General features: G+C 37.2%; 2 protein-coding genes and 1 long non-coding RNA gene across 6 annotated transcripts; all 3 read right to left on the bottom strand.

The window, feature by feature from the left end:
• Nucleotides 1-313: 313 nt before the first annotated feature.
• LOC126380721 (uncharacterized) lies at nucleotides 314-5,951 on the bottom strand. 4 transcript variants are annotated; one of them, XM_050030313.1, is made up of 2 exons: nucleotides 5,758-5,951; nucleotides 314-2,616 (listed from the first exon to the last, which is right to left on the bottom strand). In XM_050030313.1, the coding sequence occupies exon 2, from the start codon at nucleotides 2,243-2,245 to the stop codon at nucleotides 365-367; it is 1,881 nt and encodes a 626-aa protein (XP_049886270.1). In that variant the 5' UTR covers nucleotides 2,246-2,616; nucleotides 5,758-5,951; the 3' UTR covers nucleotides 314-364. The 4 variants fall into 4 exon arrangements, with proteins under 4 accessions (XP_049886270.1, XP_049886271.1, XP_049886269.1 ...); XM_050030314.1 differs by having other exon boundaries at nucleotides 5,765-5,951; XM_050030312.1 differs by lacking the exon at nucleotides 5,758-5,951 and having other exon boundaries at nucleotides 314-1,768; nucleotides 2,492-4,195.
• Nucleotides 5,952-15,085: 9,134 nt separating this feature from the next.
• LOC126380750 (uncharacterized) lies at nucleotides 15,086-16,677 on the bottom strand. Its single transcript, XR_007568516.1, has 3 exons — nucleotides 16,476-16,677; nucleotides 16,177-16,406; nucleotides 15,086-15,956 (listed from the first exon to the last, which is right to left on the bottom strand). It is a non-coding gene; the product is annotated as an uncharacterized LOC126380750 (long non-coding RNA).
• Nucleotides 16,678-17,646: 969 nt separating this feature from the next.
• LOC126380733 (uncharacterized) lies at nucleotides 17,647-19,273 on the bottom strand. Its single transcript, XM_050030332.1, has 2 exons — nucleotides 18,518-19,273; nucleotides 17,647-18,421 (listed from the first exon to the last, which is right to left on the bottom strand). The coding sequence occupies exons 1-2, from the start codon at nucleotides 18,929-18,931 to the stop codon at nucleotides 17,684-17,686; spliced, it is 1,152 nt and encodes a 383-aa protein (XP_049886289.1). The 5' UTR covers nucleotides 18,932-19,273; the 3' UTR covers nucleotides 17,647-17,683.
• Between the last annotated feature and the right edge of the window lie 6,732 nt (nucleotides 19,274-26,005).

Raw genomic sequence — 26,005 nt, 5'->3', positions numbered from 1 at the left:
ATTTTTGTTTTTCCAGAAAATGTCTCACGAGGTAAAAATGATGTATTGGGGTGTGATCGGAACGTCATCTTGGAAAACTGCTTCGCATCAGGGAGACACCCTACGGCCTGGCAAAACTATAGCACCTAGAACTTTTTTGATTTCACGAGACCTATTTTAGTCTTGGTCAAATTCTATCGCGTTAAAAATTTGGCGGTAAAACAAGACACGCGAGCAGCTTGCTGCGAGCGAACCACGCGAAATCTAGTTATATTATATAAAGCTACAAACCCATGTTAAAGATATTAAGGCAAGAAAATAAAATAATGCGAGGTTTATGATGATTACTGGTTTACTTTAGGTAATTTACTTTAAGTAAGTACAATTATGACGTTGTGTGCGCGAACGTTTGTCGTAGCTGAATGGGGCGAGCGGCTCCCGCGCCGCTCCCTCCCCGCGCCTCAACCCGCGTCTCGCGGTCGTCGTAGACATCCTGGGGGGCCTTGGGGGAAGCCGAAGAAACCACGGGAATGGTTGAAGTCGAGGCTTTCTCCAACATATCCTCTTCTAACATCAGGGGGCATACTTTATTCAGAGCTCGTCGCTCGATTCCTCTGTACGTCACGAAATCAGCAACGCGCGCGACCCCGTCCTTGCCTGGGTAATGTCTGTGAAGTCTTCCCAGTCTCCACTTCATAGGCGGTACATTATTTTCCTTAAAAACCACCATCGATCCTTCTTTAAGGCTTGTGTAAGGAGATCGCCATTTGGTTCTCTTTTGTAGTTCGGATAGATATTCATTATGCCATCTTATCCAAAAGTGCTCTCGTAAAGCTTCGATTAGCTGGTATCTGGATGTCAGCTTCTTCGTAGTAGCCATTGGAGGTGACGGCAGTGATGTTAGCGGCCGTCCGACGAGAAAATGCCCTGGGGTCAAGGGAGAAAGGTCGTGTGAGTCGGGTGACATGGGAGTTAAGGGTCGGGAGTTGAGGACAGCTTCGATTTGCGTACAAAGCGTGCTCAGCTCCTCGTAGGTTAGACTAGCATTTCCTACTATGCGTTTCATGTGATATTTTGCGCTCTTTATGCCGGCCTCCCATAAACCACCGAATGTGGGAGAGTACGGGGGATTAAAATTAAACTTAATGCCCTCCTCCGCTGCGAACTCATACACTGACTTCAGGCTTGATAGTAACGCCCTGCCCAATTCATTATTGGCCCCAACAAAATTTGTGGCATTGTCACAATATAATTTATCAGGTTTTCCCCTTCTAGAAATAAACCTTCGAAGACAAGAAATGAAAGCGTTTGTACTTAAGTCGCTTACTATTTCTAAATGGATCGCCTTTGTACAAAAACAAATGAACAGGCATAAATAACATTTTGATATACGATTACCGCGGCCTTTTTTACTGGATATTAGGAGTGGTCCGGCGAAATCCATACCAGAAACTTGAAATGGATAATTTTGAGTCACCCTGTCCTCAGGCAGGTGTCCCATCAACGGCTCCATAGTTTGGCCTCTAAATCGAGTACAAATTACGCATTCTCTAGTTACTTTACGTGCAAGCGTCCTCCCCCCGAGAGGCCAAAACTGATCCCTAAACGTTGCTAGGAGCAGTTGAGGGCCTGCATGCAGCAAGCGCAGATGTTCGGCTCTCATCAGCAATCTTGTGAAATAATGTTTTCCATCCAATAAGGCTGGATGTTTTTTATTAAAGTTAAAGTTCGTGTTATTGAGCCGACCACCTACTCTCAGCACGCCTTCACTGTCGAGAAAAGGAGACATCTGCAACAAGTAAGATGAGGTAAGTGTTTTTTTGTTTTTAATCATATTAATAACTGTTTTAAATGTAATTGATTGTGCTAGTTTTATTAGGTAAGTAAGAGATTTATCGAGTTCATTACTTGTTAAAGGACCTAATGATCTATTCTTTTTATTTTTACAGTTATTTATGAACCTGTGTACATAACCGAATATTCTTTTTAATTTTAATGAACTCGAATAATTTTCGAATTTTATGGTTTCATTATTTTCATTATTTTCAGTGTTAGTTTTAGTTGGTAAGGTTTTAATTTCAGGCAAAATCATATTATTATCTGTGTAAGGAGTAACAGGCCATTGGGATATATCATGAATTAAATAATCAGGCCCTTCCCACCAAAATTTAGAGTTAATGAGTTGACTCGGTTCGACACCTCTTGAGGCCAAATCAGCTGGGTTAAGTTTTGTGGGTACGTGCCTCCATGAGTTTTTATCTGTCATGTCTGTTATTTCATTTACTCTATTACAAATAAATGGTTTTAAGTTTTGTGTTGGAGTTTTGATCCAAGCTAAAGTGATTGTAGAATCAGACCAATACACGATTTTATGAATAGGGCACCGGAGAGCACTGGTGACCTTGGCCACAAGACGAGCACCTAGTACTGCAGCACACAGCTCTAGGCGCGGGATTGTGATGGCTTTAAGAGGTGCAACTCGAGTTTTAGCGCAAAGAAGTTTTACGTTTACTTGATTAGTTTGATTCACTGTGCGTAAGTACGCACACGCTGCGTAGGCGTCCTTTGATGCGTCTACGAAGCAATGTAGCTCGCAGACAGTAGGTGCCACGCAGAGCGCGTGTCGGGGAACCGATACTGAAAGTAATAGCTCAAGGTCAGTGATCATTTTATTCCAAATTTTGTTTATATCATTGGGAACGACTTCGTCCCATCCTAGTTTTAATTGCCATAATTTTTGAAGTAATATTTTTAAGGTGACTGTACATGGGCTAAGTAAGCCTAATGGGTCGAAAATTTTGCACGTATTAGACAAAATAACTCTTTTAGTGATTTTGTCTGTGTTTTTATTTATATTTATAGAAAAGTTCAACGTGTCAGTGTCAGGCGTCCATCCCAAGCCTAATACGCTTGATTGTTTATTTAAGTTAAGAGATTCCGTCATGGTTTCATCATTAAAAATGTGAGGGCAATTTGTGCGGTATTTATGCAATGGTAGGCACGCAGAATTAAGTACAGATGTTACTTGATTCAAAACATGAGCTAACTCAACATCACTGTCTGCTCCAGTTAGCATATCGTCCATATAAAAGTCATGCCTAATCACATTTGCAATCGACTTGTCGGGACATTCCAGGGCCAACTGTAGCAGACAGCGTGTACTCAGGTAAGGTGCTGAGGCTGTACCATAAGTCACAGTATTAAGCTTATAAACTTGAAGAGGTTCATACTTATTGTATCTCCATAAAATCAATTGCAAGTGACGTTGTGACTCATCTATCAGGATTTGACGGTACATTTTTTGAATATCGCCAGTTAGTACGTACCTATGTTGCCGGAATCTAAGTAGGATATCAAACAGCTCATCCTGAACGACTGGACCAGTGTATTGAATGTCATTTAGGGATTTTAATGATGTAGTTTTAGCAGACGCGTCAAAGACTGTTCTAAGCTTAGTTGTTTCACTACCTTCGCGGATGACTGCGTGGTGTGGCATATAATATCCAAAATTAGGTTTTTTTGTCTTAGATAAATGTCCAAGGGACTCATATTCTTTAATGAAATTATGATACTGATTTTTAAGATCAAGGTTCTTGTCTAATTTTTTCTCAAGATTATAAAATCGCTTCTCTGCCATTCTGTAAGAATCACCCAGAGAAGTTTCAGGTTCCTTAAGTGGCATTAAGACTGAAAATCTACCATTATTATCCCGGTAAGTATTTTTAAGAAAGTGATCTTCACAATATTCCTCTTCAGTGGACATCTTAGATGACGTTGAAGAAATTTCTTCAAGTCTCCAAAACCTTGTTAAATTCTCACTGATTTCCTTTGTAAAATGACAGTACGAGGCAGATGGTTTATCACGAGTTCCTAAGGGACCAACTACAATCCAGCCAAGCTTAGTGCCCTGAAGAATAGGCAGATTAGGACCAAGAGGCACTTTTTGTGCATTTAAGACATCATAAAATATATCTGCCCCCAGCAAAATATCAATGTCAGAAGGGCGACTGAAGTTGGGATCAGCCATGTTATAATGTTTAGGTATGTTTAGTTTAGAAACATCAAAGTAGTGATTAGGCAACTGACCAGTGATTTCAGGTACAACCAAGCATTTTAGATTAGTGTTAAATGATTCATTTATAGAACAGATTCTAACGTCACCAGTGACTGAGATAGGGACTTGCACGTTGTTTATGCCCGATATCATGATGGGTTCGGAATTGCGATTAGCAATGCCAAGTTTATGGCTTAGGTTTTCTGTCATAAAGGAGGATTGACTGCCCGCGTCAAGCAACGCACGAGCATGGTAAGTATTATTATTTTTAGGATTAATGATCTTCACTAACGCGGTGCCAAGCAGAACCTGTCCGGAAGAACGCACTGACATTGACACGGAAGGTGATGTATTATCAGGAATTTTATCATTTTTATTTTTATGTAACATTGTATTATGTTTTTCATCGCACAATCTGCATGAGCCGAGTAAACAAACTGAAGCGTGATGACCCCTCCTCAAGCAGTTTGTGCAAAGGTTTAACTTTAAGACCTCACTCAACCTAGCTTCAGGAGACAAACCACGGAAAGATTCACAATCAATAATTCTATGTGGCTGACTGCAAAAAGGACATGACAATAACCGTTCAGGTTTTGATTTAGCAGAAGTGACAAAACTTTTTGTAAATTTATTTTGATGATTGTTATGAGGAAATGATGAAGTTTTATGATCACCCTTATTGTCTTTATTATTATGAATTCCAACCTTATATTCAGGTTTGTCACTTCTGTTTGCCTGCATAGTCTCCAATATATCCGCTCTATTTCGTAAAAAATCGATAAATTCGCTTAAAAGCGGTAAATCGGATAAAGTATTTTTATGTTCTTCCCACTTGCCATTAGTAACCGAATCCAATTTTGAAGAAATCATGTATATAATAAGAGTATCCCATTGATCGACTGGCTGCCCCAGAGTGGTTAATGCGCGTAGGTTTTTAGTTACTGTATCGATTAGGTAGCGTATCGATCGATAGGACTCCCTAGTAATAGGTTCAATTTTGAACAACGCTTTTAAGTGGTTGTTGATTAAGATTTTTTTATTATTGTATCGTTGACATAACAAATCCCATGCTACCTGGTAGTTCCTTGCAGTAAATTCAATAGACCTAATGACTAAAGCAGCGCTCCCTGATAATGAGGATCTTAGGTAATGGAATTTGTTTATATCTGGCACTGACTCATTATTATGTATCAGTGATTCGAAGGTGTCATGAAATTCCAACCACAAAAAATAATTGCCGTCAAATGTGGGTAGTTTAATAATAGGTAATTTAACGTTTAAGTTATCATTTCCAACAGAACTACACTTGCCCTCATCTACGTGAGCATTCTTGTTTTTAACAGCAAAAGAATCAATTAAAGACCGAGCATTACCTATAGAAGAATAAAATAACCTTTCAGTTTGATCCCTTTCCGTAAGTTGCTCATCAAGAGTTGTACACATTAATTCTAGTCGAATTTGGCATTTTTCAAAATCACTAAACAATTCCTCCACTCTTTCAAGACGTAGGGTCAATTCTTTTATTTGTGAATCAGTAATTTGTTCTATTGAGATTTGTTTTAATGTTGCTAGGTGATTAGAAAAAATGGTTAAGCGACCCCTAATAGACCCTCTTTGTTTAACAAGGTCCTTAAACTCCTTTGTATCCTCACTCATTATGATCGTAAGTTAAACCAATTTAAGGGCCAATAATCAACCAAGCAAAACAAAAATGTGCATCAAACCAGTTACAAAGTCGAAGTTCCAGCGCAGCAACAGCGTATGAGTTCCCAGCGGAGAAGCGGCGATGGCGCGCGGCGTGAGTTATGAAGGTCAACAAGGTCACGCGGTGACCTGCCAGCCGGCGACGATGCGCCGTAGGTACTCCCTGGAATAGTCGGCCAATATGTTAAGCAACAGCAACTTTAAGGTTACGCGAAGAAATATTATTTTAAATGAAGAGATTTTACGATTAATTTATTTATGATTTATGAGAAATTAGATGAAATAAACGGCAGTAAACACTGGAAATGTAAGTAATTATGTAACACGTACGTAAATCCTATTAGATTAAGCAGAATATGCCAAATATCTCGCTTTAGTTGTAGTTAAATAAGTGAAATTATTAATTTATTGTAAGAAGCCAGTGATTTTAGAACGTAAACAATCGGTATTTTAAGTTTTAAGTGCAATTTTAGGCTAATAACGTGCTCATAGCTATCAAACGCAATATCACCAGGAATAGCACTTTATTATGATTATGAAAGTAGCTAATTTGTGCGAACAATTGTTATTTATGCAAATTTTATTTATGTAAATAGCACTTATTTAAAGCTAATCTAATGCAATTTGCAAATCAAAACCCGCAAGTACGCAAATCGATGGATAAAGGAAGGATAGAAAAAAGGATGGGCACTAGTACTTCCCTGGGAGCCGCTGACTCGTCGAAGCACTACACTTTCACCGTTTAGAATTCCAAAGGTAGTCCTTTCCTTTGTTCTCGGCGCAAAGTCCGATGCGCGCTGCAATGTGTGCCACGCACTCACTCGTCCGAACTGGATTTTGTATCAGTAAATATCCGATTTTTTGCAGATTTAAGTCTTCGTCTGGTCGCCAATTTCTTGTTAAAGATATTAAGGCAAGAAAATAAAATAATGCGAGGTTTATGATGATTACTGGTTTACTTTAGGTAATTTACTTTAAGTACAATTTATTATGACGTTGTGTGCGCGAACGTTTGTCGTAGCTGAATGGGGCGAGCGGCTCCCGCGCCGCTCCCTCCCCGCGCCTCAACCCGCGTCTCGCGGTCGTCGTAGACACCCATGTATTGACTGACTGACTGACTGACTGACATAGTTGTTCTCCCAGAAGGAGTGTCGGGGGGTGAAAATGGTGTATGGGGGGTGTGATCGGGGCCTCCCGGTGAGTATGGGAAAACTTCCAGATCTTGGAAAACTGCTCCGCATCAGAAAGAGACCCTACGGCCTGGCGCAACTATCGCACCTAGAACGATTCTTTTTTCACGAAACCTATTTAAATCTTAGTCAAATCCAATCCCCGGTGAAAAAAAACTAAAATGGCGGAAAAACAAGATGGCCGCCATACAAAAATTTGTTTTCTCAGAAAATGTCTCGGAGGTAAAAATGATGTATGGGAGATGTGATCGAAACGTCAAGCTGAGTATGGAAATACTGCTTGATCTTGAAAAACTGCTCCGCATCAGGGAGACTCCCTATGGCCTGGCTAAACTATAATACCTGGAGCATTTTTTTTTTCGCATAACATATTTAAATCTTGGTCAAATCCAATCGCCGGTGAAAAAAATTCAAAATGGCGGAAAAACAAGATGGCCGCCATACAAAATTTTCGTTTTTCCCGAAAATGCCTCGGAGATAAAAATGATGTATAGGAATGTGATCGGAACGTCATGTCAAGTATGAAAATACATCTGGGTTTTCGATAGCTGCTCCGCATCAGGAAGACACCCTACGGCCTGGCAAAACTATCGCACGTGGAACTTTTTTGTTTTCACGAAACCTATTTAAATCTTGGTCAAATTTTATCGCGGGTGAAAAAAAAACAAAATGGCCGAAAAACAAGATGGCCGCGATACAAATTTTTGTTTTTCCAGAAAATGTCTCGGGTGTAAAAATTATGTATAGGGGTGTGATCGGAACGTCATCTTGGAAAACTGCTCCGCATCAGGGAGACACCCTACGGCCTGGCTAACCTATCGCACCTGGAAGAATGATTTTTTCGCACAACGTATTTAAATCTTGGTCAAATCCAATCGCCGGTGAAAAAAAACCAAAATGGCGGAAAAACAAGATGGCCGCCATATAAATTTTTGTTTTTCCAGAAAATGTCTCGGGTGTAAAAATGATGTATAGGGGTGTGATTGGACCGTCATCTTGGAAAACTGCTCCGCATCAGGGAGACACCCCACGGCCTCGCAAAACTATAGCACCTAGAACTTTTTTGATTTCACGAGACCTATTTCAGTCTTGGTCAAATTCTATCGCGGTAAAAAAATGGCGGGAAAACAAGACACGCGAGCAGCTTGCTGCGAGCGAACCACGCGACATCTAGTTATATTATATATAGCTACAAACCCACTGACTCACTCACTCACTCACTGACATAATTGTTCTCCCAGAAGGAGCGTCGGGGGGTCAAAATAATGTATGAGAAAAGTGATCGGGACCTCCCGGTGAGTATGGGAAAACTTCCAGATCTTGGAAAACTGCTCCTCATCAGGGAGACACCCTACAGTCTGGCGTAACTATTATACCTGGATCAATTTTTTTTTCGCAAAACATATTTAAATCTTGGTCAAATTCTATTGTGGGTGAAAAAAAAACAAAATGGCGGAAAAACAAGATGGCCGCCATACAAAATTTTGTTTTTCCAGAAAATGTCTCGGCGGTAAAAACTGTGTATGGGGTTGTAATCGGAATGTCTTGTTGAGTATAAAAATACTTCTCAATCTTGAAAAACTGCTCCGCATCAGGGAGACACCCTACGGCCTGGCTAACCTATCGCACCTGGAACAATGATTTTTTCGCACAACGTATTTAAATCTTGGTCAAATCCAATCGCCGGTGAAAAAAATTCAAAATGGTGGAAAAACAAGATGGCCGCCATACAAAATTTTCGTTTTTCCCGAAAATGCCTCGGGGGTAAATATGATGTATGAGGAATGTGATCGAAACATCATGTTGAGTATGGAAATACGTCTCGATCTTTGAAAACTGCTCCGCATCAGGGCGGCACCCTACGGCCTGGCGAAACTATCGCACCTAGAACAATATTTTTTTCACGAAACCTATTAAAATCTTGGTCAAATTCTATTGTGGGTGAAAAAAAATCAAAATGGCGGAAAAACAAGATGGCCGCCATACAAATTTTTAGTTTTTCCTGAAAATGCCTCTGGGATAAAAATTATGTATGAGGGTTTTGATCGGAACGTCATGTAGAGTACGGGTATACTTCCAGGTTTTCGAAAACTGCTCCGCATCAGGGATACACCCTACGGCCTGGCGAAATTATCGCACCTGGAACTTTTTTGTTTTCACGAAACCTATTTAAATCTTGGTCTAATTTTATCGCCGGTGAAAAAAAAACAAAATGGCCGAAAAACAAGATGGCCGCCATATAAATTTTTGTTTTTCCAGAAAATGTCTCAGAGGTAAAATTGATGATCGGAACGTCATCTTGGAAAACTGCTCCGCATCAGGGAGACACCCTACGGCCTGGCAAAACTATAGCACCTAGAACTTTTTTGATTTCACGACACCTATTTAAGTCTTGGTCAAATTCTATCGCGGTAAAAAATGGCGGGAAAACAAGATGGCTGCCATACAAATTTTTGTTTTTCAAGAAAATGTCTTGGGGGTAAAAACTGTGTACGGAGGTGTCATCGGAACGTCTTGTTGAGTATGGACATACTGCTAGATCTTCGAAAACTGCTCCGCATCAGGGAGACACCCTACGGCCTGGCAAAACTATAGCACCTAGAACTTTTTGGTTTTCACAAGACATATTTAAACCTTGGTCAAATTCAATTGGCAGTGAAAAAAAATCAAAATGGCGGAAAAACAAGATGGCCGCCATACAAAATTTTCGTTTTTCTCGAAAATGCCTCGGGGTGAATGTGATGTAAGAGGGATGAGATCAAAATGTCATATTGAGTATGGAAATACTTCCCGACCTTCAAAAACTGCTCCTCATCAGGGCGGCACCCTACGGCCTGGGAAAACTATCGCACCTGGAACGATTCTTTTTTCACCAAACCTAATAAAATCTTGGTCAAATTTTATCGCCGGTAAAAAAAATCAAAATGGCCGAAAAACAAGATGGCCGCCATACAAATTTTTGTTTTCCCAGAAAATGTCTCGGGTGTAAAAACGATGTATAGGGGTGTTATGGGAACGTCTTGTTGAGTATGGAAATACTGCTAGATCTTCGAAAACTGTTCCGCATCAGGGGTCACCCTACGGCCTGGCAAAACCATAGCACCTAGAACTTTTTTGATTTCACGAGACCAATTCAAGTCTTGGTCAAATTCTATCGCGGTAAAAAAATGGCGGGAAAACAAAACACGCGAGCAGCTTGCTGCGAGCGAACCACGCGACATCTAGTTATATTATATATAGCTACAAACCCACTGACTGACTGACTCACTGACATAATTGTTCTCCCAGAAGGAGCGTCGGGGGGTCAAAATGATGTATGGGGGGTGTGATCGGGACCTCCCGGTGAGTATGGGAAAACTTCCAGATCTTGGAAAACTGCTCCGCATCAGGGAGACACCCTACCGTCTGGCAAAACTATCGCACCTGGAACGATTCTTTTTTCACAAAACCTATTTAATTCTTGGTCAAATTCTATTGTGGGTGAAAAAAAATCAAAATGGCGGAAAAACAAGATGGCCGCCATACAAAAAAATATTTTTCCAGAAAATGTCTCGGGGGTAAAAACAATGTATGGGGACGTAATAGGAAAATCATGTTGAGAATTTAACCTTCAAAAACTGCTCCTCATCAGAGAGACACCCCACGGCCTGGCGAAACTATAAAACCTGGAGCAATTTTATTTTCACATGACATATTTAAATCTTGGTCAAATTTAGTTGCCGGTGAAAAAAAATCAAAATGGCGGAAAATCAAGATGGCCGCCATACAAAATTTTCGTTTTTCCCGAAAATGCCTCGGGGGTAAAAATGATGTATAGGGATGTGATCGGATCGTCATGTTGAGTATTTCAATACTGCTTGATCTTGAAAAACTGCTCCGCATCAGGGAGACACCCTACGGCCTGGCAAAACTCACGAAACCTATTTAAATCTTGGTCAAATTCAATCCCCGGTGAAAAAAAACCAAAATGACGGAAAAACAAGATGGCCGCCATACAAAATTTTCGTTTTTCCCGAAAATGCCTCGGGGGTAAAAATGATGTATGAGGAATGTGATTGAAACATCATGTTGAGTATGGAAATACTTTTCGATCTTCGAAAGCTGCTCCGCATCAGGGAGACACCCTACAGCCTGGCGAAACTATCGCACCTGGAACTTTTTTGTTTTCACGAAGCCTATTAAAGTCTTGGTCAAATTTTATCGCCAGTGAATAAAAAACAAAATGGCCGAAAAACAAGATGGCCGCCATACAAATTTTTGTTTTTCCAGAAAATGTCTCAGAGGTAAAAATGTTGTATAGGGGTGTGATCGAAACGTCATCTTGGAAAACTGCTCCGCATCAGGGAGACACCCTAAGGCCTGGCAAAACTATAGCACCTAGAACTTTTTTGATTTCACGAAAACAAGATGGCCGCCATACAAATTTTTGTTTTTCCAGGAAATGTCTCAGAGGTAAAAATGATGTATTGGGGTGTGATCGGAACGTCATCTTGGAAAACTGCTCCGCATCAGGGAGACACCCTACGGCCTGGCAAAACTATAAAACCTGGAATAATAAATTTTTCACGAAACCTATTTAAATCTTGGTCAAATTTTATCGCCGGTGAAAAAAAAAAACAAAATGGCCGAAAAACAAGATGGCCGCCATATAAATTTTTGTTTTTCCAGAAAATGTCTCGGGTGTAAAAATGATGTATAGGGGTGTGATCGGAACGTCATCTTGGAAAACTGCTCCGCATCAGGGAGACACCCTACGGCCTGGCAAAACTATAGCACCTAGAAATTTTTTGATTTCACGAGACCTATTTAAACAAGATGGCCGCCATACAAAGCTTCGAACTAATACAGGACACGCGAGCAGCTTGCTGCGAGCGAACCACGCGACATCTAGTTATTATATTATATTATATATAGCTACAAACCCACTGACTGACTCACTGACTCACTGACTCACTGACAGGGTTGTTCTCCCAGAAGGAGCGTCGGGGGGTAAAAATAATGTATGAGAAAAGTGATCGGGACCTCCCGGTGAGTATGGGAAAACTTCCAGATCTTGGAAAACTGCTCCGCATCAGGGAGACACCCTACGGCCTGGCAAAACTATCGCACCTGGATCGATTCTTTTTTCACAAAACCTATTTAATTCTTAGTCAAATCCTATGGCCGGTGAAAAAAAATCAAAATGGCGGAAAAACAAGATGGCCGCCATACAAAATTTTGTTTTTTCAGAAAATGCATCGGGAGTAAAAACTGTGTATGGAGATGTAATCGGAACGTCTTGTGGAGTATGAAAACACTTCTCTATCTTCAAAATCTGCTCCGCATCAGGGAGACACCCTACGGCCTGGCAAAACTATAAAACCTGGAACAATTTTTCTTTCGCGAAACATATTTAAATCTTGGTCAAATCCAATCCCCGGTGAAAAAAAACCAAAATGGCGGAAAAACAAGATGGCCGCCATACAATTTTTTGTTTTTCCAGAAAATGTCTCAGAGGTAAAAATGATGTATTGTGGTGTGATCGGAACGTCATCTTGGAAAACTGCTCCGCATCAGGGGTCACCCTACGGCCACGCAAAACTATAGCACCTAGAACTTTTTTGATTTCACGAGACCTATTCAAGTCTTGGTCAAATTCTATCGCGGTAAAAAAATGGCGGGAAAACAAGACACGCGAGCAGCTTGCTGCGAGCGAACCACGCGACATCTAGTTATTTATATTATATATAGCTACAAACCCATGTACCTATTGACTGACTCACTGACAGGGTTGTTCTCCCAGAAGGAGCCTCAGGGGGTGAAAATGGTGTATGGGGGATGTGATCCAAATCTTCCGGTGAGTATGGGAAAACTTCCAGATCTTGGAAAACTGCTCCGCATCAGGGAGACACCCTACGGCCTGGCGCAACTATCGCACCTAGAACGATTCTTTTTCCACAAAACCTACTTAATTCCTGGTCAAATTCAATCACTGGTGAAAAAAAATCAAAATGGCGGAAAAACAAGATGGCCGCCATACAAAATTTTGTTTTTTCAGAAAATGTCTCGGGGGCAAAAACAATGTGTGGGGGCGTAATCCGAAGGTCATGTTGAGTATGGATATACTTCTCGATCTTGGAAAGCTGCTCCGCATCAGGGCGGCACCCTACGGCCTGGCAAAACTATCGTACCTAAACCATTTTTTCTTTCACAAAATCTATTTAAATCTTGGTCAAATTCTATCGCCGATATAAAAAAATCAAAATGGCTGAAAAACAAGATGGCCGCCATACAAAATTTTGTTTTTTCAGAAAAATGTCTTAGAGGTAAAAACAATGTATGGAGATGTGATCAAAACCTCAAGTTGAGTATGGAAATACTTCTCGATCTTTGAAAACTGCTCCGCATCAGGGAGACACCTTACGGCCTGGCGAAACTATCGCACCTGGAACTTTTTGGTTTTCACGAGACATATTTAAACCTTGGTCAAATTCAATCGCCGGTGAAAAAAAATCAAAATGGCGGAAAAACAAGATGGCCGCCATACAAAATTTTGTTTTTTCAGAAAATGTCTCGGGGGCAAAAACAATGTATGGGGGCGTAATCCGAAGGTCATGTTGAGTATGGATATACTTCTCGATCTTGGAAAGCTGCTCCGCATCAGGGCGGCACCCTACGGCCTGGCAAAACTATCGTACCTAAACCATTTTTTCTTTCACAAAATCTATTTAAATCTTGGTCAAATTCTATCGCCGATATAAAAAAATCAAAATGGCTGAAAAACAAGATGGCCGCCATACAAATTTTTCGTTTTTCCTGAAAATGCCTCGGGGGTAAAAATGATGTATAGGGATGTGATCGGATCGTCATGTTGAGTATTTCAATACTGCTCGATCTTGAAAAACTGCTTCGCATCAGGGAGACACCCTACGGCCTGGCAAAACTATAAAACCTGGAGCAATATTTTTTTCACGAAACCTATTTAAATCTTGGTCAAATCCAATCGCCAGTGAAAAAAAACAAAATGGCGGAAAAACAAAATGGCCGCCATACAATTTTTTTTTTTTCCAAAAATTCCTCACCGGTAAAAATAATGTATGGGGGTGTCATCAAAACGTCAAGTTGATTATAGAAATACTTCTCTATTTTCGAAAACTGCTCCGCATCAGGGAGACAACCTACGGAACGTTTTTTTTTTCCACTTTACCTACCTAAATCTTGGTCAAATTTAATCGCCGGTGAAAAAAAAAACAAAATGGCGGAAAATTAAGATGGCCGCCATACAAATTTTTCGTTTTTCCTGAAAATGCCTCTGTGGTAAAAATGATGTATAAGGGTGTGATCGGATCGTCATGTTGAGTATTTCAATACTGCTCGATCTTGAAAAACTGCTCCGCATCAGGGACACACCCTACGGCCTGGCAAAACTATAAAACCAGGAGCAAATTTTATTTCGCATAACATATTTAAATCAATCGCTGGTGACAAAAATCAAATTGGCGGAAAAACAAGATGGCCGCCATATAAAATTTCCCTTATATAGAAAATTCCTCGGGGCTAAAAATGATGTATGGGAGGTGTGATCGGAACGTCTGTAGAGTACGGAAATACTTCCCGGTCTTCGAAAACTGCTCCTCATCACGGAGACACACTACGCCCCGGCAAAACTATCGCATCTGAAACTTCTTTTTTCATGGGACCTATTTAAATCTTGGTCTAATTCTATCGCCGGTGACATGTGTGCTGTCAACTTTTGCTGGGGTTTTTTAATTGCTGCCTAAAATTCTTGTGAACCTATTCCATAAATTTTAAGCCTGTCGTTTACCCGTCAGCTGATAATATAATGACAGGTACTTCAAATAAACTTAGATAGTGTGTACTGGAATCAGCACCAATATCATTGGTACATTTAGATCTTGTAATTATATTTGTCTTGCATTTAGACCAATAAAGACTACCAAAGGATGAAGGTCATAAATTAAATGCCAGTAGGTAAATGTAACTAACAATTTTGATACCACAAAAAACATTGATTGTGAGATCCTATCAGTTGAAGTGGTGCTAAACGACGTGATTACTATTTTTATTTTTCAAAATAATTTTAAAAAGAAACAATTTTATTAAAAACATAATGAAAGATATATTTTTAGATATATTTGTTTTATTATATAATTCATACTCATACAAAATATTCCTACATTTAATTAAATAGTTGAAATAAAACAGCAACTTAACCATGTACTCTCGGCCTATGTGGTCCAGTGGCTGACATTTCGGAGGTCCCAGGTTCAAGTCCCGGTAGGGACAAAACACAAAAATTTCTTTGTGATCCCTGGTTCAGTTAGGACATGGCTGGCTGATCAAACAACATTGGCGGCTCAGCAATAATCCTGATTGATGAGGTTGGTCATCCACTTCACAACCTACATGATAGAAGAACCTATTTATGATTTTTGAACAGACTTAATATGGTAACATAAGGTAAGTAAGTAGGTAGAGAATAAACTTAACAATAACATTAAAATATACACAGTTAGGTTTTTATCTATTTAATGATTTAATAATATAAATTATAATTATAAAGTGATATAAACTCATAGTTTACCAACATCTATGAACAAAAAGAAAACCCCCGACAAAACAAAAGTACTCAATTATTATGAAAAAAGGTGAAAAAATTAAAAACCCTATAAAAAGCAAAAAATAACTTATCCCACATACCTATACTTGCAAGCAAACTGAGTGTGTAACATTCCTATCACACTTAACAAACACTCTCGACTAATATAACTTACAAACAAAAAAAAACCGTATTAAAATTGCATCATCTGTTTGGGAGCTACGATGCCACAGACAGACACATACACATTTACACACATACAGACACGTCAAATGTATAACACCCCGTTGTTTCTGCGTCGGGGGTTAATAAATAGAACTATATACATTGCAACAACACTCCTAACACAGCTTTTATGTTCACTAGATATTAATGCTTTTGAGGTGAGCTCATCCTGCAAACAACACATACATGGGCATCCATCAGGCATCTGAAAGCAAACATGAATGTTTTTAATAGTATATTGCACAATATGCCCGATTGTATCAATATTATTTAATGTGTAGGAATGGAATTGAAACATTGGCAACAATAAATTAAAATTAGAAGAATGTTTTAATCATTATTAAGGATTGCCTTATAACAATTATGATTGAAACACATAATTTTTTTAAGTACAACATAAATTAAAATACTTAATACTTTAATACCTATCTCGGAGATTGTTTTTCTATATAATACCACTCTTCACTTCTTTCCATAAGCCCATGGCCTGTGATTTTATCTTCGTGAGTGCCTTTCCAAAGATATTCCACAACTTATACAGACATAATTGTTTCCAACTGTCCGACTGGAACATTCTTCAGGAAACTTGTTATTGTTGCTTGCATCTCTTAGTATGATTATGAGTTAGTATGACAAAGTCGATCAGCATTAACACCTATAAATAAATAAGTATATAATAACAGTCATATATAATAACAGTGTCATTTGATTGTATGTTACTTACATTGCAATTTATCAACGAACATTATCCACAAACTTTTTATCATATCGGCTCTATCCAAAACACACAATGGCTCTGGAAGTTTTTACAGTAGAATGTCGACGCTCTCGCACTACTCGATGAACTTGTTAGCTACAAATTCTAACAAAGTAGGTAGAAGAAATTATCAAGAGAACTTCTCGGCAACGAGACCATAAGACCATGTTTAGTTTTTTTTTGTTATTTTGTCCATAGGACAGGCAAAGGAAACATAACCCATACAGCCAAATACTATATTAGGTACGTTAAATTCGTTAAAAACAATAAACGTATTTTCATATTTTCAAATCGGTAGGCAATGGAATCCACAGGTTACACACAAATGTATTATGTCATAAATTATAGCCTCACCTTTTTTTCTTTTTGGAAATTTTTGGCCTGGTTACATAGACCTTTAGGTTTGTGATACGAATTAACTCTTTACTCTAGCCCTATGCCTCTATAGGCAGCCAATCAGCTCGCGACACCAAACACTTCAGGACCCCGATACCGACCCCGCCTGCGTGGTCGACGATTTCCCTCATTCAGCGCTTATCGCTATCGACCCACTAGGGTCGATTAATTCTTTCAAATATTTTTCCTCTCAGACGACGCCCTGAGCCGAGGTTCGCGCCCAACTGTGCACCCTCAGGCCTGTTGTCTTAAACGTTGTATCGGGTGAGAGCCTTCAGCGCTCCCTATTTGTCCGGCCAAGTAGTTAATGCCATCTGCGGCAAATCTACAATAAGTCACGTCAAAAAAAAGATACGAATTAACTCAAAAAAGTCCGTATAAATTTTCGAGTTATGAAGCGGCTTCTTGAGACGAAGTGAAAATAGATAGTACCACTTTGTTTCATAGAGATAGGAAATTCTATGTCTATGCTTTGTTTATTGAATGTTTATTTATATTTTTTTTATATTTATATATTTTTCCGATACAATTCCGATATGATAACACTTAAGTGAATGTTTTTCGATTACTTCTTCATTTCGTATTATAGTATTTTATGCAACAGTTGTATAAGAAGGGTCAAAAAATGCGAGTGGCGTGAGTTGCGATGTGAGCCTTGGCGAACATCGCAATAAGAGACGCCACGAGCATTTTTTGACCTAGTTATACAACGTTGCATACAATACTTTTTCTACGACGACGTAATTTTAAATGAAACAAAAATTATACAAAGAAAAATTTTATTTATGAAAATGAAGATGTAAATTTTGAATGGTATTGTGTGATATGGTAATATTGGGTACATTGGTAGGTTTTACTGCAGTGTTGATATGTAGATCGGTATTTTGATGAATTATTTGTGACAATGTTGGAGCTGTATTAGGAGAAGTCGACAGTGGTTCCGACTCTGGTGGATTCATATGTTGAGGCTCAGTTTTTTGTACAGAAATAAATGGAGTATTATCCTGAGTCTTCTCTATGGACGTCATGAGTAGATTAGATACCTTCTTTCTACTGTTTATGGAGTTGTCAATATAACCTTCTGCCACTGTCGTTGATTTCCAGCCTCCGTGTCTTTTCAAGGCAGTAACATCTCCGCCAGCATCTACTAACAATGTAGCTGAAGTTCTTCTAAATGCGTGGCCAGTATATAACTCTGGGTTTGGAAGTTTCAGATGAGCCGCAACATTTTTACCCATCTGTCCAAAAGTATTGATACCAACATTTTGTATTGTACATTTACCTTTGAAATATCTCAAGAAGAAATTTTGATTATTACATGGATTTGGGCGTAGGTTTAAATATTTCTTGCATATTTCATAATATTTTCCAGTAACAGTAAATGTGCGATCAATTCTGTTTTTTGTGTTCATGATATGAACTATAAGTGTATTGTGCGCGTCAATTACATCATTTATTTTTAGATTATGTAGCTCTTGTCTGCGACATGCACCCATGATGCCAAATATTACTGCAACCTGTAACAAAAAAATAAGGATTTTGTATTATAACTACTGTAAAAACATAAACAGAAAAAACTTTCTATAAAAATTAATAAAAATAAAGTAATTTACCTTAGTTAAAAGGTAGATATTATCAGGTGCCTCATCAATGAACGTTTTTAAGTGGTTCGGTGAAAAAGTTTGCGCTTTTTTGGCTTTAAAACCTTCAGATTTTCGCTTTAAGAATGCTAATAATTTCGCATATTTAGATATATCGGTTTGGTGATACAAATTAATCGTCGATTTCAACTTCGAATATTCGACCCATAACGAAGACGGCTTGAATTTATTATGGAGGCTCTGAAAATACGCCAGTAAAACATTCTCCGAAAATGAAGAAGCTTTGTGATCCAGTTTCCATGCCATGAAATTATTATAGGCCTTATTGTACAGGCTGCTAGATTTTGTTGGTAGCAAATTTTCTGTAATTTCTTGAGCTAACGTTGAAATTTCTTCTGGTGTAGAATTCAATAGTTCTTCATCCATTTTTCCTTTTTATTTTATACTTTTTAGTGTTTTGAAACGAAACACAACAATTTTCCAATTTATTTTCCAACGCGCGGGAAAATGGCGGCAAATGTATACTTTTTTTTTATAGTATATCTATGGCACCAAACAAAGTAAAGGTGCCAGTTTCCAGGTCAAAAAAAAAAAAAAAAACAACAACAATGCTTTTTTGGCGACATTATAGTACAGTTACACTTTGTAAACAATGCTTTTATAGGCCATAGAGCGTAGACTTTTTCAAAGAGTTTAATTATGTATGTACTTATATTAGACTTTTTGGTTATTTAAATGCCAGATTAAAGTAGAGGAGTAGAAAAAATGTATTAAGCAACTTTCCCGCCAAAAACCCACGGAAAAATGAATGAAAATACTCAATCTTTGTTGCTTATTTAAAAAAGTTAAATGGTACTGAAGTGACAAAAAGCAATTAGATTTTATATTGCTTATTTATTAATTCTATTGACACGTATGCGACCAAGTGAAGTAAATAAGTACCTCAATATTTTTCGATATTGGCTGTTTGAATCTGCTTTGCCAAAATTTCTTTGTTAGCAGTGCTGCCAGATTAGTCGATTTTTCGCCATTTATGCTACTTCGAAGGGTGTCGGGGGACTAAAAATTGTAAATGGCGACAATTAGGCTACTTTGGAAAAAAAATGGCTATGTTAGGCTATTTTCACCTACGCTGAAATAATCGCATCGCACACGAAGACATTTGACATATAATAATAATAATAATATAATAATAATATCTTTATTTCGTACCATTAAAGCCTTAAATTATGACAAAATGTTTTAGCGGGAAATTTACCTTACGTCAATGTATTGTATGATTAGAGAAAGGCTTTTGCAATTATTATTTTCTGTAACTCTGATTCATAAATATATTGTCAATGGATACCGTATCGGGTATTAATTCTTCTCTCTCTGCTATTCCTGTTTATTATGCTCTAAGGCTTAGTCTTTAGCCTTGCAGGATTGACTACTTGACAACTAAGTAGTTAAATGAGATACCTTTTCCGAACTTTCAAACCGAACGTTTTCTTTGGAGTTTCTATGGAAATGGAAATACAAACTGTAACGTCATTAATAAAAGCGGTCAAACTTAGTAGGTATTCATTGTTATTTAATTCATGAATAAAAATCGATAATAAGTCGAAAAATAAAATGAGATTTATTTTTGATCGTCTTAGACTGGCGTTTATTTGTAGATTAGCATTTACAATTTATCTTTAACCAAGTAAAGTACCCAATTTCTATTAAAAAAAAGAAACATCAGGCTATATTTGATATCTGAATCAGATACGTGTAAAAATGATATTGCTTCTCTTTATTTTGATCAGAATAATAATGGACAGAAGATGTGATGTGCCTGGGTGTAATAATAACAACAACGGTCATTATTTATACCCAAAAACAAAGATAAAAGAAACGTTATGTCTGTTATTCATGAAATTAGAAGGTAACCGAAGGGAAATCTGTACAGCGCCATCTGTATTCATATTGGGGAAGGGGGTTGCGTGGAAAGTCCCTCATAATTACGTTGGAGTTTGACAACGCCATCTATATTTTTTTGGGGAACGTGACCTGAAAGGTCCTTCATTGAAAAATAAATTGAAAATAATCACAGTTTTAGGCCACCTTTATTTTCTTTAGGCGATTTTGGGCTACATCACAAAAAAAAACTTAGGCGAATTTAGGCTACTTTACGACAAATTTTCGGCGATTTGGAAGGGCCTGGACCTGGCAACACTGTGTGTTAGTCTCATGAAAAAAAAAAAAGTAAATTCGTACCCAAACCGTTGGCGCGAAAAAGTGACAAGCGTTTTTTCACTTGTATTTCAAGATTTCCAAAGGTAAGTCGATTTTGTTATTAATAATTTAACAATTATTTATAAATATTTAGGTATATGATAAGGTTAGTACCTTATCGTAAAAAAGTTAGCCATTTAAACATAATTATTACAATTGTAATATCTTTAACTTTCTGTACCGATTTTCTCTTTTTCACATAATGAAAGTGAAAAAATTTAAAGGTAAGTAACCAACCTACCTACTTAAAAGCTATAATTCTTATTTTATTATCTATTAGATAAACACAAATAGTACAGAAGTGGTTTGTTTACAGATGAAGCGTTCAAGCGTCGAAATTCCATCGTGCTCTACAATGCGTCGCCGTCGCGTCGACGACGAGCCTGCTGCAACCTGCATCGGTGCCGGTAAGTATTTAGATTTTAACGAGCTTAATTCCAGTTTACCAAACGATCGATTGATTTTATGATGATAAAATAGCCGCTTGACATCAGTCATGGAAAAAACTACTTAATAACAGTCATTAGGTACCTACCTACTTAAATCAATTGCATTGCCCCTACTTATGCTGTGTGACTAGAATAGGCGATAATTAATTATTATTAATGTTTTTTTAGATTATATAAGTATGTTGGTAGGTATATGAAATAAGTTAGTTAACCTATGATAAATTTAGATGAGATCATAACACTATAGATAATAATAATACGATTGAATCCTTTTTGAATTATAACAATCCGAGTGTGATTCTGGTTTGACAGCAACCCATGTTGTAACATAACAGTAACATCACTCATTAAATGACCCGTAATAAGTAGGTCTGTAACAAATTACCTATAATACACACAAATGTTAACCTATGACCATAGTATTATTACTTATTCTATGCTATACTAATACCAGTCACTCTCTTAATATTCTGTGTGAAAAGTTAAACCTTTCTCTAAAATCGTGAAAAAGCCAACTAAATAAGTAGGTATGTCTGTTTTATGTGTAGAAGAAGTAGCATATTTTATCAAAAATGACAAGTTACTACAGATAGTTAAATACAACTATGACCAATCTTATAATAATATTATAAGATATTAACTATCTAACTAAGAATTATAGAAATAAGTAACTAGGTAACAAAATTATTATAAAGTTACCTACTTAATTATATACTAATACAGCTATTTATAATAACAAAATTATATCAAACAAGTTATTAAGTAAGTATATAGATATAGAGATATCGAAGCTTTGAAGTATTTAGTTTATCTGAAAAAAAAAAGTTTGAATGCTATAATATTTGTCTACAATAAATTTATTTTTCTACTCCTCTACTTTAATCTGGCATTTAAATAACCAAAAAGTCTAATATAAGTACATACATAATTAAACTCTTTGAAAAAGTGTATGCTCTATGGCCTATAAAAGCATTGTTTACAAAGTGTAACTGTACTATAATGTCGCCAAAAAAGCATTGTTGTTGTTTTTTTTTTTTTTTTGACCTGGAAACTGGCACCTTTACTTTGTTTGGTGCCATAGATATACTATAAAAAAAAAGTATACATTTGCCGCCATTTTCCCGCGCGTTGGAAAATAAATTGGAAAATTTTTGTTTCATTTAAAATTACGTCGTCGTAGAAAAAGTATTGTATGCAACGTTGTATAACTAGGTCAAAAAATGCTCGTGGCGTCTCTTATTGCGATGTTCGCCAAGGCTCACATCGCAACTCACGCCACTCGCATTTTTTGACCCTTCTTATACAACTGTTGCATAAAATACTATTAAATTACTGTCAGAGGGTGTATGTAGGTTTGTCTATATTTTGAATATGGTTAGGAATATGGTTATATATCTTGATGACCATGTGGTGGGGACTGAAGGAAACTAATCTAAGTCAATCGACTTCAAAAAAAGATTATCAATTTGACCCATACGTATATCGTAATGTGTGTTAAATTTTCCATATACATGCCTGTATGTATGTCCATGCATTTCGTAGAAACTACATATCAAATTGCAATGCTTGTTTATTAAGTATCGTCCAACATAGGAAAGAATGCAAGTTTCATCAAAATTGGCTTAGAAATTTCCAACTTATGGTTGAAAAACAGTTAAAAATTAGGAACCTTGTGTTTCGACTATACTAATAGAGGCTTAGAGCATAAGTACTAAGTATGGATACCTACTAATGGTTTGAGAGTAAATTAAAGAAAATTGGAAAACGGTCAAGGGTGTGTCGGACACTACATACATTAAACAAATTATAAAACATTTTATAATATTTCAGTGTTTGGTAACGATGGTCACTGGCGTATTAATATTATTAAGGACACTCGAGTTTATACAAATAAAAAGTAATTTCAAAATTTAGAGTCTAATGTATTCAACTAAATATTATTTCTTACTTTTTATTTGACAGATTTTGAAGTCCGTTTTATTTTTGAAATTACTTTTTGTGACAGCTATAAAGTAATAAGCAAAATAAAGTATCAACTTATTTTGTTTATTACTTTACAGCTATCTAAAGATATGGAAAACGCCGAATACAATGAGTGTCTAAAAAATACCATACCTCCACAACCCTGATACAGTAAAAATATAATATAGGTAGGTATATATACTATGTTATACTATATTTTATGTGTATATGTACCTAAGGTTCCGTCCACAGAAAAGGTTAGTAAAGGAAAAATCTGTGTATGTAAGTATGTATAGTATACGTATCATACGTAGATACACGTTTAACGCATAAGTACGAGCGAGACAGACCATTCTAACGTAGTATTATTCTTTATTTGATGCCTATAGCTTAAGTGAAGTTCAACTCGATCGTCTTATATCTAGATACTTGAATTTCGCCATCAGAATTTTCTTTTACTAACCTTTTCTGTGGACGGAACCTTCGGTGCGCGAGTCCAAATCGCACTTGCTTGTTTTTTTTTTTTTTAATTTTTGACAAATATACATACCTACTTCACCTGTATTAGTCTGAAATAATCTCACACTATGATGCAACAAGATCAAAAAGAAGAACAAAAACTGTGGTATTACGTTTTCCTGTTATTTTATATTAAATCTTCGAAATATTCCGTCAATAGAGTGCTGCATTGCGTACATACATAATATCTCGCCTATTTTCCATTGGGGTAGGCAGAGAACAGACTATATTATAATCCTTTATTTAAGTAAAGTGCAGTGTAATAAATCGACATGTCTTCTAAATATTTTATAACAAGGGTTTGCGTTGTGTTACATCAATTGAGTTGAATGTTTGTATACCGGTACGGCACCCTCTCGATGTACATCCGAATATGAATGAGATTGGTCTTAAAGTCATTTTATTAGGTACCTGAATTAAATATTTGTTGCTATTAATTAATTGCTTAATATTTTATTAAAACTGTCAAAAGGTTACTAATGAGAACGTTGAGGAGTATGAGTGGGATAACTTTGAATGATAAAATAGTGTGATAAGGGACTGTTGTAAAAGAAAATGTAGTGAAGAGAATTGACAAAAGGACGCTTACATAGGTTGGACAAGGCCAAGATTTATTATGCGGATGTAAGTGGTAAAATCAGAAGTGGATGGCCTAGGTGGTACATACCTCGATTAATTTCAGGATATTTAAAGAAAAGCCACGGTCAAGAGTACTGGGAACCGGCGAGCATGCATAAATGAGTGTACTTTGATAAGAGTGGTAGAAGCGAAAGTGATGTGTCAGGATCGTAGTAAGTGGAATTGCGTGGCCGATCCCAACGGAAAATAGGCGTAATCTTAAGTATGTGTTTTTTCGAAAAAGTTGCATAGCCATTTTTTATATTGTAAAGTCGGCGCCTCGTATTTTTTTCACTTCAGTCACAGCTACGATGGCAATGTTGTCGACTTAATTCATCGACCTTTGATGTTCAACCACAAAGTGTGCTCTACATGACCGTCACGACTGAAATGATGATCGGCGGCGGCTTTGTGCGGCACGAGCTGGCGGCACTGTGTGAAAGTGCTTAAACGAATGCCATTTTAACTACTTATTAAAAAATCAAGACAACAATTACAAATTACCTAGGTTTATTGATCCGACTGAAATTTTATAATATGTAGATTTTTTTATATTAGGTAGGTAACTTAATTCTCATATAATAATTATTGCATTCCCTATAATAATGTCGGTGAATAATTGTTTTATTAAAAAATAGATTGTTGGAGAATGATAATATTGATAATTGATATTTTAATTTAAGTACTTATGTAGGGTAAACTGCCTAATTATTAGCACCTTAAATGATTGGTACGGTGTAATCATTTTTCGGCACCGAATATATCAAAATGTTCTTATTTTTTTTCTTAATAAAGTCAGTAGGGGTGTCAATAATAGGGTCTATTACCTTATCTATAATATAAAAATTAATATCTAAAATTTACTGAATCCTTAGGTCTAACACACCAAGGCTCCGATATGTATGAAGGTAATAATTCGCAATGTACGGTTATCTCAGCATGCGCTTCAATTTATTCTGTGTTCCATAATCGCGCATCTTTCACTACTGCCGAAATTGATAAAATTTTAAAAATGGGGGATACACTTTACATGCAGTTAAAATATCTACTTCAGAGGGGTGTCAGTTATTTTATGCCAGATGAATTACCCAATGAGCTTCGCGTCGGGGATAACGTCGCACATATAGTTAGTATGGAGGACAACTGGATCATTTCTAATACGTATCCTACAACTCCCGCGAATAAAGACATAGGTTTATTAACGTTAAAGAATATACTGGACAACAGAGTGTTTTTTAACACTAATGACTATACTGTCGATTCGCAATTCGCTTATAATGTGAACAATTCAAATCACAACGACAGTACCGATAGCATATTGTTTACGGGTCAGGGTTATACTTTTAGTTTTTGGCGGTTTAATGGTGAATATTATTTCTTTAACAGCCATGCAGTTAACAGCAAAAACATTAATATAGGAACGGGTAAGCCAGAGGATGGTCCTTACGTAGCACGTTTATTTAAATGTAATTCAACCGAAGCGCTAGCCAAACTTTTGCTCGCGAATGAAGTTTACGACGGATCCGAATACTCATTAACCCGATTAAGAGTATTAAATGACGACCTTATATGGCAAAACGAAACGCAGGTTAGTTCCGAAACGTCACAGTCCATTTTAGTAGATTTGATATCATCACCATTACTGAATGAGAATCAAACTTTAGATTCGATTTTGATGAACTATCAGTCAACC

This window comes from Pectinophora gossypiella, chromosome Z, assembly GCF_024362695.1.
Source record: "Pectinophora gossypiella chromosome Z, ilPecGoss1.1, whole genome shotgun sequence".
In the NCBI taxonomy this organism is placed as follows: domain Eukaryota; kingdom Metazoa; phylum Arthropoda; class Insecta; order Lepidoptera; family Gelechiidae; genus Pectinophora; species Pectinophora gossypiella.
This window is presented reverse-complemented; position numbering and strand designations above follow the sequence as displayed.